This window comes from Montipora foliosa, chromosome 1 (genome assembly GCF_036669935.1).
Source record: "Montipora foliosa isolate CH-2021 chromosome 1, ASM3666993v2, whole genome shotgun sequence".
Taxonomy (NCBI): domain Eukaryota; kingdom Metazoa; phylum Cnidaria; class Anthozoa; order Scleractinia; family Acroporidae; genus Montipora; species Montipora foliosa.
Genome location: NC_090869.1, coordinates 28,271,267 through 28,291,833, shown reverse-complemented (window position 1 = coordinate 28,291,833; position 20,567 = coordinate 28,271,267). Strand labels below are relative to the sequence as shown.

Here is a 20,567-nt window from a genome sequence, read left to right as displayed (position 1 = left end):
TACGTACAGTTGTCCTCCTCTTTTCTGAGCAATCGGAGGGCAAACTGTGTCCGTTTTAGACGGGTTTGTGGATTACGAATTTTTGCGATGTCGTTAGTTGTTATGAGGGGAAATGTGATCACGTGCACCTTTATGGCTGCCTAGTACGTGATCAATTTCTTCCTTTTGACAAAAAACTAACAGACCTCAAAATGGAACAGGACATTACAAAATAATTAAACGTGTGAACGTGTGAGCCAAAGGGCCTCTGCTGGCGCGACATGTGGGCGACCCCTCAAAAAGTCTTATTGACCCCCCACTTGATAGACTGTTCACAGTCCCCTATTTTTCCGTTTGATCGTCGGGATCGAGCACAAACTTTCGCCATCTTTGTTTTTAAAAGCGAGCACGAACTGGGGAGAGCGATATAACTATCGAGTGGGTGGGGGAAGTGGAGGGGTTTTGGCAGGAAAAATAGGGAGACTGTCCGATCTTTACTGCGACTAGTGTTCAGCGAGTCCCGTTGCACCAGCAACGGCAATACCTGATTGGTCCATAACACAATGCATCTGTCAATAAAAATACAGGTTCGAAAACAACATGGCTTATCTAGAGAAAGAATCTCAAAGAATCTCAAGTTTTCGAAAGGCTATAGTTTAGGCAACTTGGTGGATTAGTCCTAAAAGAAGAACAGAAGGTAGCGATTACGCTTTTACTGCAAGGCAAGGATGTATTGGCTGTCCTTTCTACAGGATTCGAAAGAGCCTGATCTACCAAACCTTCGTAATTGTCAAGCAATTGGAAAATGAAAGCACTTCTGGGAGAGATCGGCCCTCGTGTTTGTTTATTGTACCGTTACGAAGTGAAGGAGAGGAAAACATTAATCCTAATGATTTTGGTTTGAGTGTTAAGGGTTTTGAGAAAAATGTAGATGTATTAAATGAGATGAAGAACAACAACTTTCAAGTCATTTACCCTTCCGCTGGGTAAGCTTTGTCGAGAGACTACGGTTGTTGCGGGTTGAATCCACGCCGCTCAAGAGACAACTGTCGCTGATAGTTGTCGACGAAAGTCACACCGTTGAAACTTGGTTAGTGTAATTTTCGTTTTTAATACCACTGTATGTATAGATCCAGATTTTTGACTTTACAATTAAACACGTCGCGGATCTCCTGTCAAGGAAGGTTTTCAGTTACGGAAAGATGCGGCAAAGTCCGTTCACATTTTGAACTGAAATACGAAAAATACTGATTAAAAAAATTCAGATTTCAGCAAATTGTATGGTAAACAAACTCGCCTGACTACATCTAAAAGAGAAATCTCAGTATGTCTTGCGGTCGAATGTTGAGGGAAAAGCTGTCAGGTTTTTCCCCAAACGCGTGGATATCCAGTTACTTGACATAACTATTCCACAACCTTTTCGTGCATGAAAAGAGGGATTCTACATGCAGTGGTATTAAAAACGAAAATTACACTAACCAAGTTTCGACGGCGTGACTTTCGTCGACAACTACCAGCGACAGTTGTCTCTTGAGCGGCGTGGATTCAACCCGCAACAACCGTAGTCTCTCGACAAAGCTTGCCCAGCGGAAGGGTAAATGACTTGAAAGTTGTTGTTCTTCATCTCATTTAATACATCTACATTTTTCTCAAAACCCTTAACGCTCAAACCAAAATCATTAGGATTAATGTTTTCCTCTCCTACACTTCGTAACGGTACAATAAACAAACACGAGGGCCGATCTCTTCCAGAAGTGCTTTCATTTTCCAATTGCTTGACAATTACGAAGGTTTGGTAGATCAGGCTCTTCAGAATCCTGTAGAAAGGACAGCCAATACATCCTTGCCTTGCAGTAGAAGCGTAATCGCTTCCTTCTGTTCTTCTTTTAGGACTAATCCACCAAGTTGCCTAAACTATAGCCTTTCGAAAACTTGAGACTCTTGAGATTCTTTCTCTAGATAAGCCATGTTGTTTTCGAACCTGTATTTTTATTGACAGATGCATTGTGTTATGGACCAATCAGGTATTGCCGTTGCTGGTGCAACGAGACTCGCTGAACACTAGTCGCAGTAAAGATCGGACAGTCTCCCTATTTTTCCTGCCAAAACCCCTCCACTCCCCCCACCCACTCGATAGTTATATCGCCCAGTTCGCGCTCGCTTTTAAAACAAAGATGGCGAAAGTTTGTGCTCGATCCCGACGATCAAACGGAAAACTAGGGGATTGTGAGCAGTCTACCCACTTGAAAAAATTAACTGGAACGCTGCAGTTCAATACCACCCAATTCAGTGGCTTCCTTTTTTGTGTAAGACGTACCACAGGCAACCCAGTGTACGCTTTATGGAGCGTCTAGTTAGAATAACGAAAAGGCAGAGGGGTGAAAATTAAGTCAAAACACGAGGAGAACGCGAGGCAAAAATGCGAGGAACTTCAATTTTATTCGATCTGACGCGACCAAATTCATAACTTGCCTCGTTCTCTTATTGGCTTATGGAAAAAACGGAGACTTTCTATTGGTTAAAAAGTGACAGATCGACGTTTCACAAAATTTTGCAAAAATTAAACTCTTCGAAACGCATAAATTATAAATTCCTGTCTGTCCGCTTCTTGACAATAAACATTGGCCAATTGGCGCGCGAGAATTTTGCAGTCATTGTAAAACAGTAATTTACCAATTACTTTCGACACTCAATTGAAAACCGCTCTAATCACTGCCTTCACATGCTTCTCAAACGGTTGACATGAGTGGACCTATGTTCCTTGAAAAAAAAAGTTACCTAGCCAACTGACAGATAAATAAACGTGTTTTCCTCTGTTAAATCGTTGCTTCAACGGCAATGTTTGCTATCCACAACAATCCAGAGGTCCCTTAGGTTAGTTCTTGTCATACTGGTATATTTTCCGATTTCGCAGATACGTTCAGTTTTGGAGCAGTTTCCAAATCAGTCTTCTCATCACAGCTCCACCCAAATGCCTTATGTCTAAAATGGGTGGGTGGTTCTGGGCAGAGAACAAAGGAGACAACTAGCCAGCATTTAGGAGGCGCGGTTTTATCGATTTTGCAGCTGTGATCAGTTTTGTAACAGTTTCCTTCTTATCATAGCTCTACTGAAATGCTTTATATCTAAATTAAGATGTTGCTTGGTCGAAGGTGGGCACGTTTATATACGACAACATGCGATCATACAACGGCGAATGCACTGCAGGGGAGGTCAACTTCGACTACGACATTACAATGAAGTACACGTGGTGGGAGCAGAGGTGGGGAAGAGTTCACAGTGGCAGAGAACATGCCTCTATTGCAAGGTGCAATGCCTGGTGCTGGCTTGCATCACGGAATTACTCACCATTACTAAGCACCGTGTAGCGGTAGCCTCGCAGCTCCTACAAGGTCTCACCTGATTGGAGACCACCCTTGAGGTTTAACAAAAGAACAAATAACAGAAACAATGGACCCTAGAGGATAGACACGCGTTGATGAGGCGGATGGCGAATACGTCCTGTCCATTGACGAGATGCATATTTATCGCTATGAGGGAGATGATTCTGATGTGGATGACCTGAGTGAGTTAGGAGACAGCGACGAAGAACCGGACGAAGAAGAAGAGCACGAATTTGCTTTCTTGCAAGAATGGGGAAATAAGTTTGATAATCTCAATCGCATTTTCGATGAGGATGGGTAGTTCAGTCATGTTCAGCAGATAACTCGCTAATGTAGCTAGTTATGTGTAGTTTTAAAAGTTGTAGGACAAAAGTCATTCCCTCCAAGGAGAACTGTAGTGTGTTAACTCCCCGGTGGGGGTGGGGGGGGGGACTCGATATATCCCCTGGGTGGGGAGGTGCGGCGCGGCCCCTCATACCCTGACCCTGTTTAAGACAAATATCGCTGATTTTCCTACCCTGTTTAAGACAGAATTCCAATTTTTGATACCCTGTTTAAGACATTTAACCCAGTTTAAGGACGGTGCCTACTAATTAAAAGGTATTTTTGCGCGGTTGAATGGATATTCGGGAAAAGCAGATCTCAACAAAAGTTATTAAATTCCAAAACGAAAATTGGGGATAACCACGCATTTTTCAAAGATAATAAATCAACAATATTAGTAAAAAGCTTTAAAATACAAAGCAATGTATGGCGTTCCTTTTCAAATTAAAGCTTAATTATCTCTGAAAAATGAATGGCTACCCTCAATTTTCTTTTTGGATAGAAAGAGCACTTGCTAAGTTCTGCTTTCTCCGAATAGCTTTAAACCGCGCAAAAATATCCCTGCATTAGTTAGCACTACCGATAGGAAAATCCGAGTATCTGGAGATGCGCAGAACGTATGCGCAATAACAATAGTAGGCACCGTCCCTAAGACAAAAATTGATAAATCGATACCCTGATTAAGACAAAAATTGATAAATTCGATACCCTTTTCAAGACAAAAATCCCGAAAAACATACCCTGGCTGGCCGCACGTCCCCATTAAGCCCTTATAAGGGAGTACCCCCCCCCCCCCCGGGGGGGGGGGGGGTTAAATGTCCGGGTCCTGAGACGCGACTTTCGCGTAATTTACCATGATGTTTCGTATCACTTTGGCATGGAGTATGTTATGTGATCTTCTATCACCGTTACCTCTACTTTTGCTACCTCTACCTTGCCTCATGCTTTCCTTTCGGTATCATGATCAACATTGGATTTTCTTGTACAAGTTTTACTTCTTTTCAAGCCGAGCAAACTCTTAACGTCTAATCAGGGGCACCCAACGAATCTGTTCCTCACATTATCTGTTCCCCAGAGGAATCTTGCTGGCTGGCAAAAATACAGGTGTTTCGATGAGCTGGCTGGGAAATTTTGTTATTGATAGAGGTTTTGCCTGGAAATTACTGACTTTTTCTAGCATTTCAACCCGAGCTGGCTGAGGACGACTAAAAAAAAAAAAAAAAGAAAAAAAAAAAGGAACCCCTTCCCTCTCCCAGAGAATAGTCACAAACATACGACGGCTGGTCAGAGTGATTGAGCTTGCGGAAAAAAATCTGTTTTGTCCCGGTTTTGTCGCTTTTGTTCGGTCGTTTTGGATCGAGGGATTTGAAAGCGCGCGGCATTCCTGGCTGGGAAACCAACCAATTTTATTTAGCTGGCTGGGAAATTTCTTGTGTGTCTTGCTGGGAAAAAGGACAGATAATGTTTTCCCAGCAACACTGAAAAACACCTGAAAATGCCTTAATAACATTTATTTTCATTAACTGGGGTATAATAATACATTTTACAACAAATTGGTCGTTGGGTGCCCCTGTCTAATGAAAACTTGGCCACATATAACGTTTAATTAATGAGTTTTCCAAGTTGTCATTGACAATTTCTCGTAAGAAAGTACTTTTTCGGTAGTTACGCCGCTATATGTAAGGTCGTTAACTTCTCCGGATCACATATTCTACATTGATAAACGTTTATGATCTGTCTGTCTAACGTGTCCAACTCGTTGTTCTCCAGCGTGTCGGTTTAACAAGCTTGCTGGTTCGTGGATAATGTTGAACTAATTTCGTTAGACCAAGTGCTATTTCTATTGGAGAAATTTTTAACAGTCTAAGTAGCTTAGACCACTGGCGAACCTATTTTGTAAAGCATTTCTGCAGGAAAAGAAAGTTTTGAACAAAACTACGCGTTTACGTGCATGAAAGAACGGCGTGATCGATCTTTTCTAGCTAAAGAGATAGAACAGAGCCCCAAGGGTGTAGCATTACAATTTAATGCCATTCCGAAACTAGTGCATTTGACGTGGGAACGGTTCCTTGCTTTTCCCATGCCTTAAGTGACTACGCTAGCGAGTTAACAAGTTGTTATATTCGTATATTTTCCCGATTTCGCAACTGTGTTCGATTCAAATGCCATGTATCTAAAACAAAACGTTGGGTGGTTCTGAGCAGACGACGAAGGAGAGAAATAGCCAAGTTATACATAGGGCTTACTTATCTGCCTTTCCCTTATATCAGAGGCGCGGTCTTAATGAGGGAGTCGAAACTAGCGTCGATCTAAATTTTGTCAGATCCGTTTAGAGACTGACGGAGGACGATATCAATAGAGTGTAAAACCGGAACCCATATGGCGTGCGGGAAATATTAATAAAAAATGTATTTTTAGTTTCTGTAGCCCCTAAAATATTTGACGTCGATGGTCTTATCAACGCACCAGTGAGCAGTGAGACAGAACAACGTTATGGCCCGTGTGCAGTGGTTAAGCCGCCACGTTCAGCCTTGCGTAGAGTACAATTAAAAGATATCCAAGTCAAGTCAAGTTTATTATTCTTATTACATATTACAAAAGAATCACTCTAACCCGCAAATAGCGAAAGCTAATCTAGGCGGGTAGAGTGAAATTGATATATTTACATATTATACAAATACAATTTTAAATTGACGTATATTGAGTACTTAAATTGATCTTAAGCCTATAATGTATACTCTATAAACTATAAACTTGGCTATATAACTTTTTGTAAATGAGACATAATAGTCGGTATGCCAACATAATCCTCCTCCTGATTGAGAATTTGAAGTAAGTAGTGTTGCATTTTGTTCTTGAAGCATGGCTTAGATAATTTCCGCAGGTCTGGAGGGATGCTATTCCTCGTCGAGAAAAAGATTTGATTTGATGGGTTAACCTAGAATATTTAGTGTAGAGATTACCGGCGCAAGAAAATCTTGTGTTGTATGTATGTATTGCGCTTGCAGAACTGAAAAGGTTGGATATGTTACGGGTTGATAAGTTATTATGGACATCATGCATTAAAATCGACACTGCTTTGAAATAAAGGTGGCCGATTGGGAGGCAACCGGAGGAAACAAAAAGAGGGACAGCAGAAGATAGCTGAAGATCTATGGATCGTTTTCACGTGACGTCATCATTTTCTAAAATCCAAAACTAAGGAGCCACGAAAGTTTTTATCCTCATCAGGCATAAGAGGCGGTAAATTTGTAGCCATTTGCAATTTTAAAGCCCAATAGCGTGCTTCGTTTGCAAACCAGAGCATTTTGAATTTCTGAGTTATGGCGGTACGTGACACGAGGCGACGATCGAGTTTATTGAGAAATATATATTTATCTCATGGTTTTGAGCCTTTTTAGAATTTAAAGCATTAGGAAAAGTGCTTAGGTAAATAGCTGTTTGTTCAGTACAGATGATCACTCGCCTAGATAGCCAAAGTAAGAAACAGATGTTGACACTATTTCCCGGCCGCCATAATTGGTGCACCACAGATGTACACCAACATGGCGTTTTCATACTAAGCTCTGTAAATTTCTGCGAAACATTTCGACGAATATCTGAAGTTTGGGCAAACGCACAGGCCTAAAACTTGGAGAAGTGTCTTTTTCATTTATCTTCTACAACATCTCGAATTCTTGACTTTTTCCACTGGATGGTTTTCGATTTATTTTTTTATTGCGTGACAGTGAAAACGATCTATAAGGTGCAAAGTAGATAAGACGTAAGGCACTCTTTTGTAGGACAAGGATTTGGTTAAGGTATATCTGTGGTGCCTGGCCCCAGACAGTAAGGCCATATAAAAGGTAAGGCGAAACCAAAGATCTGTAAAGCGTCAGCAGCGTACTAGATGGTACAAAATGTCTTAATCTTGCAATAACACACAATAGTTTTGCTTATTTTTGATGTTATATAGGAAATATGGTATTTCCATGTAAGATTCGAATCAATCAGTATGCCAAGATATTTTATGTATGTCTTTTGATCGAGGAGGACAAACTCCTTAGTGTGAATATCAAATATCTTGATCATGACATCACCATCAAGTTTCTTCTGATAAGGATGAAAGAATACAAAATTCGACTTTTTACTGGGTTGCCGTATGGCAATCCCAGTCTAGAAATGGAGGGCATTTGTTCGGTGTTATTTTTTTTTTTTTTCTTCCGTGTCGGTAAAAGTCTTGCCTGTCACTCCCCTGGTAAGTGGTATCTTTGTGCATAGAGCCTTCTGCGAGTATTTTCTTAGGATCGAGAGGGTAGTGGAACTGCGTAGATTTCTCTGGTGGACACAGTAGAATAATTAACTTAGCCTGCAATGGCGTCGAAAGTCATGTAACGCGAATGGTGTTTTACTGGATCCTTAAACAAGTCAGTTGGATAAACTACGCAGGCGGTGAAAACCAACACCTGGAATCTCAAAAGCGACGAGTGATGGACTTCGACAACAATCTGTCGCCCGTCGAGCAGAAGTCAAAGTGAGCTGCATTTCTAAAATAATATTTACCAAGTGTGCTGTTATGTAGAACATTGAAACCAAATGGAAAATTCTCTGGTAACTTATGGGTTCAACAAAGACAGAGAACGAATCGAACACCTTAAGTGGATCTGTGATCAACTCTGCACAGTCTTCAGGTAATGTGACAGCCAAGAATTATTTGAAAGAAAGCTTGTCGTCTATTTTGTGCTTCATTATTCAAGGAAACCGTTCTTCATGGAAACGGTTTGATCCTGAAATTTTAGTTGTTGTAATATTGCGCATATTTGACACGATTGAGTTTTTTCTCTTCACGCACGCAATAATAGCAAATATGTTGTTTGTTTCAAAAAATTGTTCGCTGGAAAAGGTGGCCTTTATGAATTCATCATGTTTTATAATATGCGAGCTTAACTGGATAGTTTTTATGGCAATAGTAAAGCATTTTAGTGTCAAAATGAGGTTAGCGTTTTTGTGTTGTGCTAACTTAATTAAATATAAATATACATTCTGCCTCGTGAGTTTGTTATTCTCGTTAACCAGCAATGGAAAGTCATTGCAACGCGAATGGCGTTTTAGTGCATCTTATGTTGTTTGTTTCAATAAAATGTTTCGCTGGAAAAGGATTCTGTGATATTTTCTGCCTTTGTGAATTATAATATCATGTTGTGTATTGAATTTTTCGAGCTTAAGGTTGAAACGTGATACGGGAGGATATTTTTAGTATAACTCTGTAAGCAGAAAAGGTTTCATGAAAATAAACAGGTCTGTTGGAAGCGTGCTTGAGTTTCAACCAAATGAGCCCCAAAATCAGCAAAAAATTGTGACGCCGGTGAATAATAAAGTAGCTGCTATTTCCAAAATGATGGAATTACCTGGTGATAAATAACCTCGTCTTGGAGAGTAATTTTTGACTTTGCAGAAACAATGGTGGGCGATTGTGATCTTTGTTTTGAATTCGCTCATTTATTGTCAAACTTTATAACACATGACAGAAAAAGAAACTTACGAAAACCCGGTATCTTGCCATCATTTGACACAGATGCTTCACTGTTTGGCAAGTAAACATGCCGCGGTAACTTACTAGTAATCACGGCGCCCTCTGAATTCCGGCGATGTCACTTTCGATTTTGCGATTTATTTGTGCAGCCAAAACTTACAATAACAAAATTGAACGTAGCAAAAATGAGATAAACTAAGAATAAAGCCAGGATCCGAGCCAGGATCCGAGCCAGGATCCGAGCTAGGATCCGAGCCAGGATCCGAGCCAGGATTCGAGCCAGGATCCGAGCTAGGATCTGAGCCAGGATTCGAGACCTAACCGAGACCTAACCGAGACCTAACCTAACCTAACCAAGACCTACCCTAACCCTAACTAGACTTAACTAGACTAGAACCAACGCAAATAGACCTAACCTAACCGATTCGAGACATAACCTAACCGAAAGATTCGAGAATAAATAGCGGAGAAAGCTCATCTTAGCTCGAATCCTGGCTGGAATCCTGGCTCGGATCCTAGCTCGAGTCCTGGCTCGGATCCTAGCTCGAATCCTGGCTCGAAGTTTAGGTATCCTCAGCAAGAATCTCCCAAAATGTTTGTCGCTGATCGTAACTGTTTATATTCTATATTCACGGTTCAAAATTAATGTTGTTTTCATGTCGTAAATATGTTATTCTCGAGCGACCTTCCTGGAAACTTCCTTCTGCTCTTTCTGAAAACTGTGTATCTATATTTATTTACTTTTGCATCAATATTTGTTTTTGCATAAAGCAAGCTAACAAAATCTGTACCTTGCTAAGTTCGCATTTGTTAGCGTTAATAGTATTTTCGGTCCAATGCTTCTGTTTTACGAAGGCGTATATGTTTTTGGTCACCCATCCAGACACTAATCCCGCCGGAGAGGGATTAACTTTAGTAAACTTTAGTATTACAAAGCTGTCAGATGCTCAGAGGGCACGCTTAAACTTGTGGTGAAAAGAAGTTTATCAACATGTCAGCCCAGAAGCCAATGTTTCTCACTTCCCATTTATTTTCTTCAATCTTTCTGGGTTCAGTACTTTGCTAGTAACCACATGTCTTCTCAGGCTATTTACCCAAGGCTTCTACCATGGCACTACAATGATAGACAATACCAAAACAATATCGTGCACTGTTAGAGCTACATATTACGCAAGGACAGATTTTTTTCGTCGTACGAACGTGTGAGAACCTGTGAGCCAAAGGGCCCCTGCTGGTATGACTTCTGGGTGACCCCTTAAATGGTCTTAATGACCCCCCAACTTGAAAAAATTGTCTGGAACGGTGCATGTACGACAGGCAACCCAGTGTACCCTCAGGGAGGGTCTAGTTGGCATTTAAAGTTAGCTTATTAGCGACTAACCATTCCTGGACTTTACTTAATTCGGCATTGACAACTCTTTCAAGGGAATTAATATCTCTATCAGCATATAACAGGTAAGTATCATCAGCAAATAGGTAAAACGACAGTTTATCAGATGATCTACATAAATCATTGACGTACAAGAGGAATAATAAAGGCCCCAGCACGGACCCTTGAGGGACGCCACAAGCCGTGGTGAGTTTAGTAGAAACCTCTGAACCAATTTGAGTTGATTGAACAAAACATTGTTGTTTCTTTTATGCTTTTTAAAGCATCCAAGGTAGTCAAGTTGAATAGGGTAGAAGGGTTGAGATTTCGCCCACATGTTCACTTAAAGTGATGAATAATGGAAAATTTTTTCCCAATCAAATTTATCTCAAGGCGTTATCAGATTTCGTCCAAATAAAATTGCAGTATTTCCTTTCAAAAATGCGATTAGTTGTAACCAAGTCCAAACCATATTAGATCTTTAGGAATTGTTTGTACACAGCGTAAGTGTACAAAGTGGCCCATCTGATTTTAAAGGTTCTGAAATTGTTTTAAAGATATTATTTTAGTTGGACGGGCTTGGCGGATACTTTTGCATATTCAAACAATAATTGATCGCTTTTTACCTAAATCATTTATCGACATTCTGTAGAAATCAAACGAGGGACTCATCAGTTTGAATATATTATGTTGCAGGGTTTTTTTTGTTGTACAATAAGCATGAGCGATTTTACAAAAAAAAAATTTCTTGCCGTAAAACCGACGAGGAATTCAATTTGCCAGTTTTGTAAGCGCCCGAACCTTCTGGATTTCGATAATTTTGTCTATCATTTTTTTAGCATTATTAAATATTTTCAAAGTAAGCATTAACATTTTTACCAAGGTGCCGCGTAATAAACAAAGCAATGCCTCCCGAAGATGGAATCACTAGTTAAGCTATTGGTACACCATTCATATACTAAATGAAGAACTTCGATCGATATTTTTTACCTAATGTGCGAAAGGTAAAAATATCTATTCTTCTTATCGGAATTGGATTAAAATGGTAATCGTGGATGTTTTATGCAAAGGGAAACCTCTTGACTAGGCAGGTGGCATTAAAATCATCAATACTTCTTCTTGTAGAGTTATTGCTAATCTAAACAGACATAAACTATCTGACAAAAAGGGCCTGAAAAAAGTCGCTTAAAAACCAGAGAATAACTGACGTCAAGAGCCGGTTTATGACCAAATCAAGGACAGCTTGATGTCTGTCTTATCTCAATCCTCATCTGAGAGTTTATAAAACGCGTTTTATATGGATTCTGGAACAGCTGCCTTCCGATTTTATTCGGTGATACCATTGGTCTCTCAGTGACTGCGACGTTAATTAATGCCTATTGACTGTGCGGAGAAATAATGAGACGAATGTTTTTCTTGGAGACGGTCAACAATGCCTTTGATGAAGTATATAGTCTGGATGTAAATTCGCTTAGACGCTTTGAGTCATATCTTATATAGTTTACGAGAGCTGAGACTTTTTGAATTGGATACAAAACTGATAGAAGTTATCAGTACCAGTATCAGTGAAGCGGTATCTCGCAGATAATTCAAGATAATGGACTTTTGGATAATGTAACCTTGTTTAAGACTGATTCACTCAGTTACGTACGATTCAATTGGAAGCTATGGATTCACACTCATCTTTATATTTCACCATGCTCACATCCCTGCGGCTAAGGATAGCTCGTTGAATATTAACTTTTCATGAATAGAAACTTTTTGTCGAGCTTGAGGCTAAAACATTATTTTTCACAGGCGCGGCAGCTTTCGGTTTTTCTGAAGGAAATATGCTGGGCCACAGAAAGACACTACCACGTGGAGACTGTCCGATAAATTGTGGCTCACTGATAGCGATTGTTTGCTGTTTATCCCTCGCCGAGAACGCATCATGTTATGAAACAGTCGAAGTGTATGAAGGTTTGCCGCCAGGCAGTGCCATTTTGAAATTGAAACGGATAAATGGAATGTCTTATTCGCTGTATCAAGACTCGTCTACAGCAGATGGATCAAGCTTATTCTACATTGATTCCAGTGGAATTCTTGCTTCAAAAGTAGCCTTAGATCACGAAGACGAACGAGGGAACGTTTTTGATTTGCTGGTAATTTCGCGGGAAGTCGCCAAAACAGAAGGTGGATTTGGAAGCATTGTACGCGTTCGAATTCTCGATCTAAATGACAACCCACCAAAGTTCCCTAAGGATTTATATACAACTTCAGTGTCCGAGAACTGTCGAATTGGAACATATGTTACCGGTCTCGAGAGCGTATTTGCCAGTGATTTGGACAGCGAGAAAAACTCAGTAAAAAAGTACAGCATTGTGGCTGGTAACGAAGAGGAAAAGTTTTCTGTCGATTTCCGCGAGCTTTCTGGGGTAAAATTTTTGCGTCTCAAAACTAAAGCCCCTATCGACCGAGAGAAAACACCGTTTTTTGTGTTAACGGTTCAGGTTGAGGATGGCGGAAATCCTTCTCTTAAAAGTACTACTCAAGTTCGAGTAAACATTCTTGACGAAAATGATCAAGCGCCGACATTTGCTCCTCCTACGTTTTCAGTTGCTGTCAGCGAGAACGTCGCCGTGGGAACTTCCGTATTGCAAGTGAAGGCCATTGATGCTGACATTGGAAGAAACGCTGAAATTTATTATTACTTTCATCCTGGGCACGACTTTTTCACGATAAATGCTCATACAGGCATAGTGGAGACAGCTTGCCAGCTTCATTTCCAGAAGGGAAATTCTATTGATCTGGCAGTTTATGCGGTAGATCGTGGGAGCATCCCCCATCGAACAAAGACCTTGGTGCAAATCCGTCTTCAAGATATCGAAAGTTATCCTCCACTTTCTCTTGGAATTGTTTCTAGTAAATTCCAACCACCTGCTTTCCACAAACACGCTTATTTTGTAAGAATTAGGGAGGATTTTCCTGTTGGAGGCGCTATTGTTAGAGTCGAAGCTCACCAGGCAAGCGGCGTTCAGCCACATGAAAAAGCGTGGTTGTATGTAATTTACAACGGACCAGCTATTATTAGGACAATCTTCCATATTAATCCATGGAGCGGGATAATAACTCTTCGAGAACCCCTGGATTATGAGAACAGAACTTCATTTTCTTTCATTGTGAAAGCCCAGGACGAACAGTCAAAGGATTTGTATGATTCACAAACAGAAGTGGAAATTGTAATTGAAGATGTAAATGAGAATCATTTCGCGCCAATTTTTACGCTTTCGTCGCTAGTGGTGTCGATTTCAGAAGACGCACTTCAAAATGTCGTTGTGTCTTCGCTATCAGCTAACGATGCAGATGAAGGAAGTAATGGGAACATCTCCTTTTCTATTTCTGGAGGTTCTGGATTGGGAAGATTTAAGATTGATCAAAACAGCGGGAAGATACGATCACTTGTTCGATTTACCAGTGAAATGGACTCTCAGTTCGACTTGCACGTGCGAGCGAGCGACCATTCAAAACAACCTCGTTATTCGAAAGCGTTCTTGTTAATCAGATTGAGAAACAGCCGACGGAAAAAACCATTCTTTTTTAATGCCAGGCAAGTTATCACTGTGCGAGAAAACAGTCTGAAGGGAACATTTGTGGCGTTGGTTCGTGCGAAAGTGCGAGCGAGAACACCGTACGAGGAATTTGGCTTGGATTATCACATTGCAGGTGGAAATGAAGCTGGGAAGTTTTTGTTGAACTCTACTACAGGTAGGATTGTTTTTATTTTCATAAAATGTCAATAGGATATTTTAAGTAAACAAAGTCCCGCATTGACCGTCTGAAGTCTGGCGTGTTTAGGTTGAAGAGCTTCCGTACTTGCAGAATCAGCTGCAAGGAAGTTCACTTTAATTAATTTTGTACGCCTTACTGAAACTTGGCTTGTTTGTACTGTGCAGAATACGAGAGCTTGAAATGTGCATTGCAATGGACTGTTTATACTTACAACGGGAATTAATCTTTGAAACGTGGAACATCTTATTAAAGAAGTCGTTGCAATAAATGTCTGGGCATGGGAAATGACGTTAATAACTTTTAATGAAATTTCTTCATTCATTTCATCGACATATTATTGTCTGCGTGCGTTCAACCGCAGCGTATAAATTACCGTTCCAATTAAGAGCTTCTAGACTGAAAGGGTAGTCTCGAAATCTTTGAGCAGTGCTACTTCGTGGTGTTAAAAATTCAGATTTTTAACTTTCGGTATACGTAGACTGGGGTTTGATAAGAGTATCCTTTGAATGTCACTGTCAGTAATAGACTTAGCAAATAAACCCTTTCCGACGGCTGGTACATGTATGTATGTCGGCTGATAATGTCCGCGGCCAAGAGAAAAATGAATATTTGGTTAGAGGGCAAGTGTGACCTTTTGAGGGCAATCTCTCTGCTAAGGACATTATCAGCAGACATACCAGCAAGCTAAGCCAGGGAGGGGTTTATTTATTTTATAACCCCCCCCCCCCCCTTAATTTTCGTTGTGAGCGAAAGTCACTTGTAAAAAGCTATTGTTGATGTGATGGCAAATACAGTACTTGCATTTGACGTAAGCAAATAGGTTTGATTGGTTTTATTAACTGTATTTCTACTGTGATTGGACAAAACTTGACAAGCTGTTATGTGAAATAAACTTTTGCTGTCGCATTTTTCAAAATTTTATTAGCTAAAAAGGGTGCCCTTTTTCCACTGGCTTTGTTTCTTTTTGATGAAAATTAATGGCGTGGGTTATAAATTATATCTATCAGGTATGCATGCCATGATTGGCTAAATTAGCAGGCTGTATTCTACACAGCATGCTGTATGACCTACTAAAGTTAATTTGAAAGTTTGATAAAACATTCTCTAGCCAGTTTTTCATGTCATTTCTGTTGCATAAACTTGTAATACTGTTTGTGTCTTGCAAGCAACACCATTTCAAACAGCCAAGGAGATTTCATTTTTCGGATTTTGACATGGCATTTTTCGTGGCAGTTGAACCTTCGCTTGACTTCAAATTGTTTCCTTCCTGATTACCACAGAGATATTATAAACATCTTACTAACCTTGTTTTCTTGGTTCTTATTGTAAGATTATTGATCCTTGTTTTTCTCGTTGATCTATGGCCCACATGCTTTGCGCTTGGGCCATAAATCATCGGAAAATCTTGGTTCGTAATTTTACAGTACGGACTTTGAACTCAGTTGGTAAGAGGTATATACTGGGCAGATATGTTAAAGAACAATGCATTTGATACGATTTTAATGATATTTGCATCCCCTGGAATTAATCATAAAGAACTTTCAAGTGATGAGGATATTAAATGTACCATGAAACTTGTGTTGTTTTGTTTTTTTTGCCAGATTAGTTCTTTCTAATATATTTAAGTAGCTTGATCAAGCGGAGAGCACCTCATCTTTTTATTTCCTATTTTGATGATTTTTAGATGTTATTATTTTTATTATGAAAAATTAATATTTGGGATATTTGCTTTGACCTAAAAAATAATGGCTCTTTATAGCCTGTGAGATCCAATATATTTTTTAATTAAATAATCAAAGTTAATTCCTTTGTCCTTCCTTGTCTCTGGGATTTTGATTTGGTTTAAGGGAGTTGATGTAGAGGGAGGAGGAAACTATATGCAGTAACTTTGAAGACTATATAGACTCAATGTACATGTTGTATGCACTTTTGTTAATATGACAATTAAGTTAGTGAGGCTCATTCCGCACTATGGGCTGCATACAAGGTGTGCTTTTCTGTGTGACTTTATAAGCAAAATATGCATTCAGGGGTTTCAATAGAAGCCGGTTACCGGTGGTATACCGCCGCCTGCTTTGCCTCACACCGCTGGCTAGTTTGCCTTGATTTTTACTAAAAATGCTATCATAAACTTGTCAAACTGTCACCTTCAATGGGCTATCATGGACGGCTATTTCAGAAGGTATTGAAACCCCTGTGCATTAATGTATCGTACAGCACTTAAACTTGTTTTTTTCAGGCCTTATTGTTCGACTACTTGTTTTTTCCGGTCCACTTTATGGCATAATCTGAATAAGGAAAAAACACAGGCCATAAGCCTCTAACTTGAAGTATGGGCTTGACTTGGCATATTATAAGTAAGAGTTATTTTTGACAAATGTTCTGTTTGGTTATTGTTTTCTTATCTTGAAAGAAATAATGGCCATTTTTATAATAAAAAGGTGGTCTATACATGTATTACTGTAAAATTTTGCTTATAATTATGATCAGAGTAAAAAAAATTTTGACAAAATCCATGGGCTATACTATTTTAAAATATTACCTTTGTTGATCAAATAAGCCTTTAATGAACTTGTTTGAGTTCGTTTGTGCAACTGAAGCATTTGAAAGTTTGAAATTAACATGGTTTTGTCTACATAGTTTGCTAAAAGTAATCATTGTTCAATAATGGTCAAGTTTTTGTGATCTAGAAACTGAACTTCTGTGAAACAGGTGCTAATTTAGTGTGGATTATGCAGATATCAGCTTTATCGTATATGGAGATCAGGTTATTTTGACCTCAGGTTATGGATATTTCAAATTAACTCTACACATTTGCCTAAAATTCAAGAACCAGCTTACCAGGGCTCTTTTGTTTAGTCCTCTTACATGTATTTTGTTTTAGTTCAAGAAATAACACACAAAATATATTTTTTTATTATTTTGATCATGAGTTTCTTCAAATTTAAAGGAAGAGGCGTGAAAGGTGATTGGACTGTATTTGTTTCTTGAGGCTAAAACGAGGACAAACAGGAACAGACAAGGCAATTTTCTCAAGATTAAAGCTGATGTTTGGTGTCTAATTAGCATAGGACAAAAAAGTAGCTTTGCAATTTGATGCCTTGGTACACCCATGATTTTTAATCAAACTACATTCAACATCTTTTTATGCACACTTTTAGAAAATTAAAAATTGATGGGCAACATGCTAGCTGACTACAAGCTAGCTGTGTAACAATTTAGAATAACAGAAACCAAACAACAACACCTTTGAGTTTCTTTGCTTTGGTAATCATTATTTTTGTATTTTTCGGAGGCCATGCTTTTGTTGAGCTACAGACAATTTTGTAAATTAATGGATAATGTGGAGAGGACAAAGTATTAATAACCTAGTTTTTGGAGTTGCAGATTTTGTTATCAATCATTTATTTAAAATAAGAGTTTTTTTCCATGGTTACCAATAATATGTTTCCTTATATTTTTGTATTTTTACTGGGTTGCCAAACCCGACTGGGTTGCCAGTCAGAATCTCGGTTTCATTTCGTGGGTTTTTTTGTTATTTTTTTCCATGTTGGGAAAAGTCTTGCCTGTCACTCCCCTGCTAAGTGGTTTCTTTGTGCATAGAGTCTTCTGTGCGTATTTTGTTAGGTTTGAGGGGGCTGGGGTAATGCATAGCTTGCTCTCCACAATTAACCTGTAATGGCGTCGAAAGTCATTGTAACGCGAATGGCGTTTTAGTACATCTTTAAAGAAAATATACCCATATGGAGCTCAAGAATGGAACGTCAAGACAGGTGGTGAAACATAAAGATCTGGAATCTTAAAAGCGACGAGTAATGGACTTCGACAGCGTGAATCTTTCGCCCGTCGAGCCGAAATTAAAATGAGCTGTACTTCTAATATTTCGCCAAGGTGGTGTTACGTACAACACTGAAACCAAATGGAAATTTCTCTGGTAACTTACGGGTTCAACAAAGACAGAGAAGGAATTGAACACCACAAGTAGATCTGTGATCTCTGTTGTGTGTCTCACAGTGTTTACTGAAGTCTCATCTATTTAAAGTTTGCCCGTTTGTCTGGCAAGTAACATTCATTTTGTACTCAACTCTGCTAAGGTTAAAAAAAATTGGAAATGTGACAGTGAAAAATTATTTGAATGAAAGCTTGTTGTCTCTTTTGTGCTTTATTATTTATGGTCAAGGTTCTTTCGAAAAGGGTTTGATGTGAACTGTCAGGAATTATTTATTTAATTGCATATGCTTTGTGATTGTGTGTTTCGCTTGCACGCACGCAACTGAAATACATGTAGGAAGGGTTTCTTGCCTCTTATATAGCAAATGTGTTGCTTGTTTCAAGAAATGTTTCGCTGGAAAATATTCCTGTGAAATTTCTAGCTTTTGTAAATTTATCACGTGTAATTTTCGAGCTTAGCAAATTTGCATACATGTGTTGAAATGTGATACGGGGAGAATTTTTGTGGTAACGCATAAGTCACTAAAATAAACAGGTCTGTTGGAAGCGTGCTTGAGTTTCAACAAAATGACCCCCAAAATCGGCAAAAGATTGTGACGCTGATGAATAATAAAGTAGCTGCTATTACCAAAACGATGGAATTACCTGGTGATAAATAACCTTGTCATGGAGAGTAAAGTTTTGATTTTCCAGAAACAATGGTCACTGTGACCTCTGAGAGTGATCTTTGTGTTGAACTCGCACATTTCTTGTCAAAATTTATAACAATTGAAACAAAAAGAAAACTAACAAAAACAAAAACCTGGTATCTTGGCATCATTTGACACAGATGCTTCACTGTTTTGCGAGTAAACATGCCGCGGTAACTTGATCACTGCGCCCGCTGAATTCAATGTGCGATTTACTCGGTGCAGCCAAAAGTACAATTACAACAAACAACTAAAATCTCCCAAAATGTTTTTCGCTGATGGTAACTTTTTATATTCGTGGTTCAAAATTAATGTTGTTTTCACGTCGTAAATTTTGTTACCGATGGCAAAATATTTTATTCTCGATCAACCATCCTGAAACTTCCTTCTGCTCTTAAAAACTGTGTATCCATATTTATTTACTTTTACATCAATATTTGTTTTGCATAAAGCAAGCTTACAAAATCTGTATCTTGCTTGGTTTGCATTTGATAGCATTAAAATAGAATTTTCGGTCCTATGCTTCTGTTACTGAGTGGTATATTTCTTAGGTCGCCCATCCAGATACTAACCCACCGCACAGGGGTTAACTTCAACTTTAAACTTTTGTTTACAAAACTGTCAGGTGCTGTCAGTGCACGCTTACACTTGTGGTGGAAAGAAGTTGCATGATCAACATGTCAGCCAAGAAGCCAATGTTTCTCGATTACCTTTTATTTTCTTCAATCTCTCTGGGTTCAGTACTTTGCTAGTAACCACATGTCTTCTCAAGGGGCTATTTATCTAAGACTTCTACCATGGCGCTACAATGATAGACAATACCAAAACAATATCGTGTACTGTTAGACCTACATATTACGCAAAGACAACTGTCAACATGTCATCCCAGAAGACAATGTTTTTCACTTCCCATTTATTTTCTTCAATCTTTCTGGGTTCATTACTTTGCTAGTATGTCTTCTCAGGCTATTTACCCAAGACTTCTACCATGGCACTGCAACGATAGACAATACCAAAACAATATTGTGCACTGTTAGAGCTACATATTATGCAAGGACAACTTGAATTTCCTGGAAGACAACACACAGCTCAGTTGACATTATGGAATAAATCGCTGTGTTACTTCACTACCACACGTAAGCAATGCATGTCAACTTTTTTTAAAGAGGACAGGAATTTCTTCTTTCTGACAAATGATTAATTAATAGGCCGGTAGCCAGGGTTTTAACCTCAGAAAAGGATCTGTTTCATTGTACGGACTTGTGAGGACCTGTGAGCCAAAGGGACTCTGCTGGTATGACTTCAGGGTGAGCCCTTAAATGGTCTTTAATGACCCCCCAACTTGCACAAAATTGCCTGGAACCATGCACGTACCACAGGCAACCCAGTGTACCCTCACGGAGGGTCTAGTTGGAGTTGAATTACACTGTACAACTGTTAAGGATTAAACCTTGGGAAGAAAGGGTTTAACTCTATATTGGGTGCTATTTCTTATGATGATTAATGACTGGACTTGAGGATTTGGAAATAATTATATAGATGATGTCCGTGGATCCCCTTACAGACTGGGGCCATGGACTTCCCCTACGAAG

General features: G+C 39.3%; 1 protein-coding gene across 2 annotated transcripts in view; it reads left to right on the top strand.

Annotated features, from left to right (window-relative positions):
* The first annotated feature begins 6,460 nt into the window (after positions 1 to 6,460).
* The window catches only part of LOC137995990 (protocadherin-like protein), an 83,459-nt gene continuing 69,352 nt past the window's right edge, over positions 6,461 to 20,567 (top strand). Inside the window, exons 1-2 of one of the 2 annotated variants that reach the window (XM_068841435.1) lie at positions 6,461 to 6,518; positions 12,365 to 14,311. In XM_068841435.1, coding sequence (XP_068697536.1) covers positions 12,397 to 14,311 — 1,915 coding nt within the window. In that variant the 5' untranslated portion in view covers positions 6,461 to 6,518; positions 12,365 to 12,396. Of the gene's footprint in view, positions 6,519 to 11,986; positions 14,312 to 20,567 lie in introns of those variants that run through there. The other variant, XM_068841433.1, reaches the window with a different exon arrangement.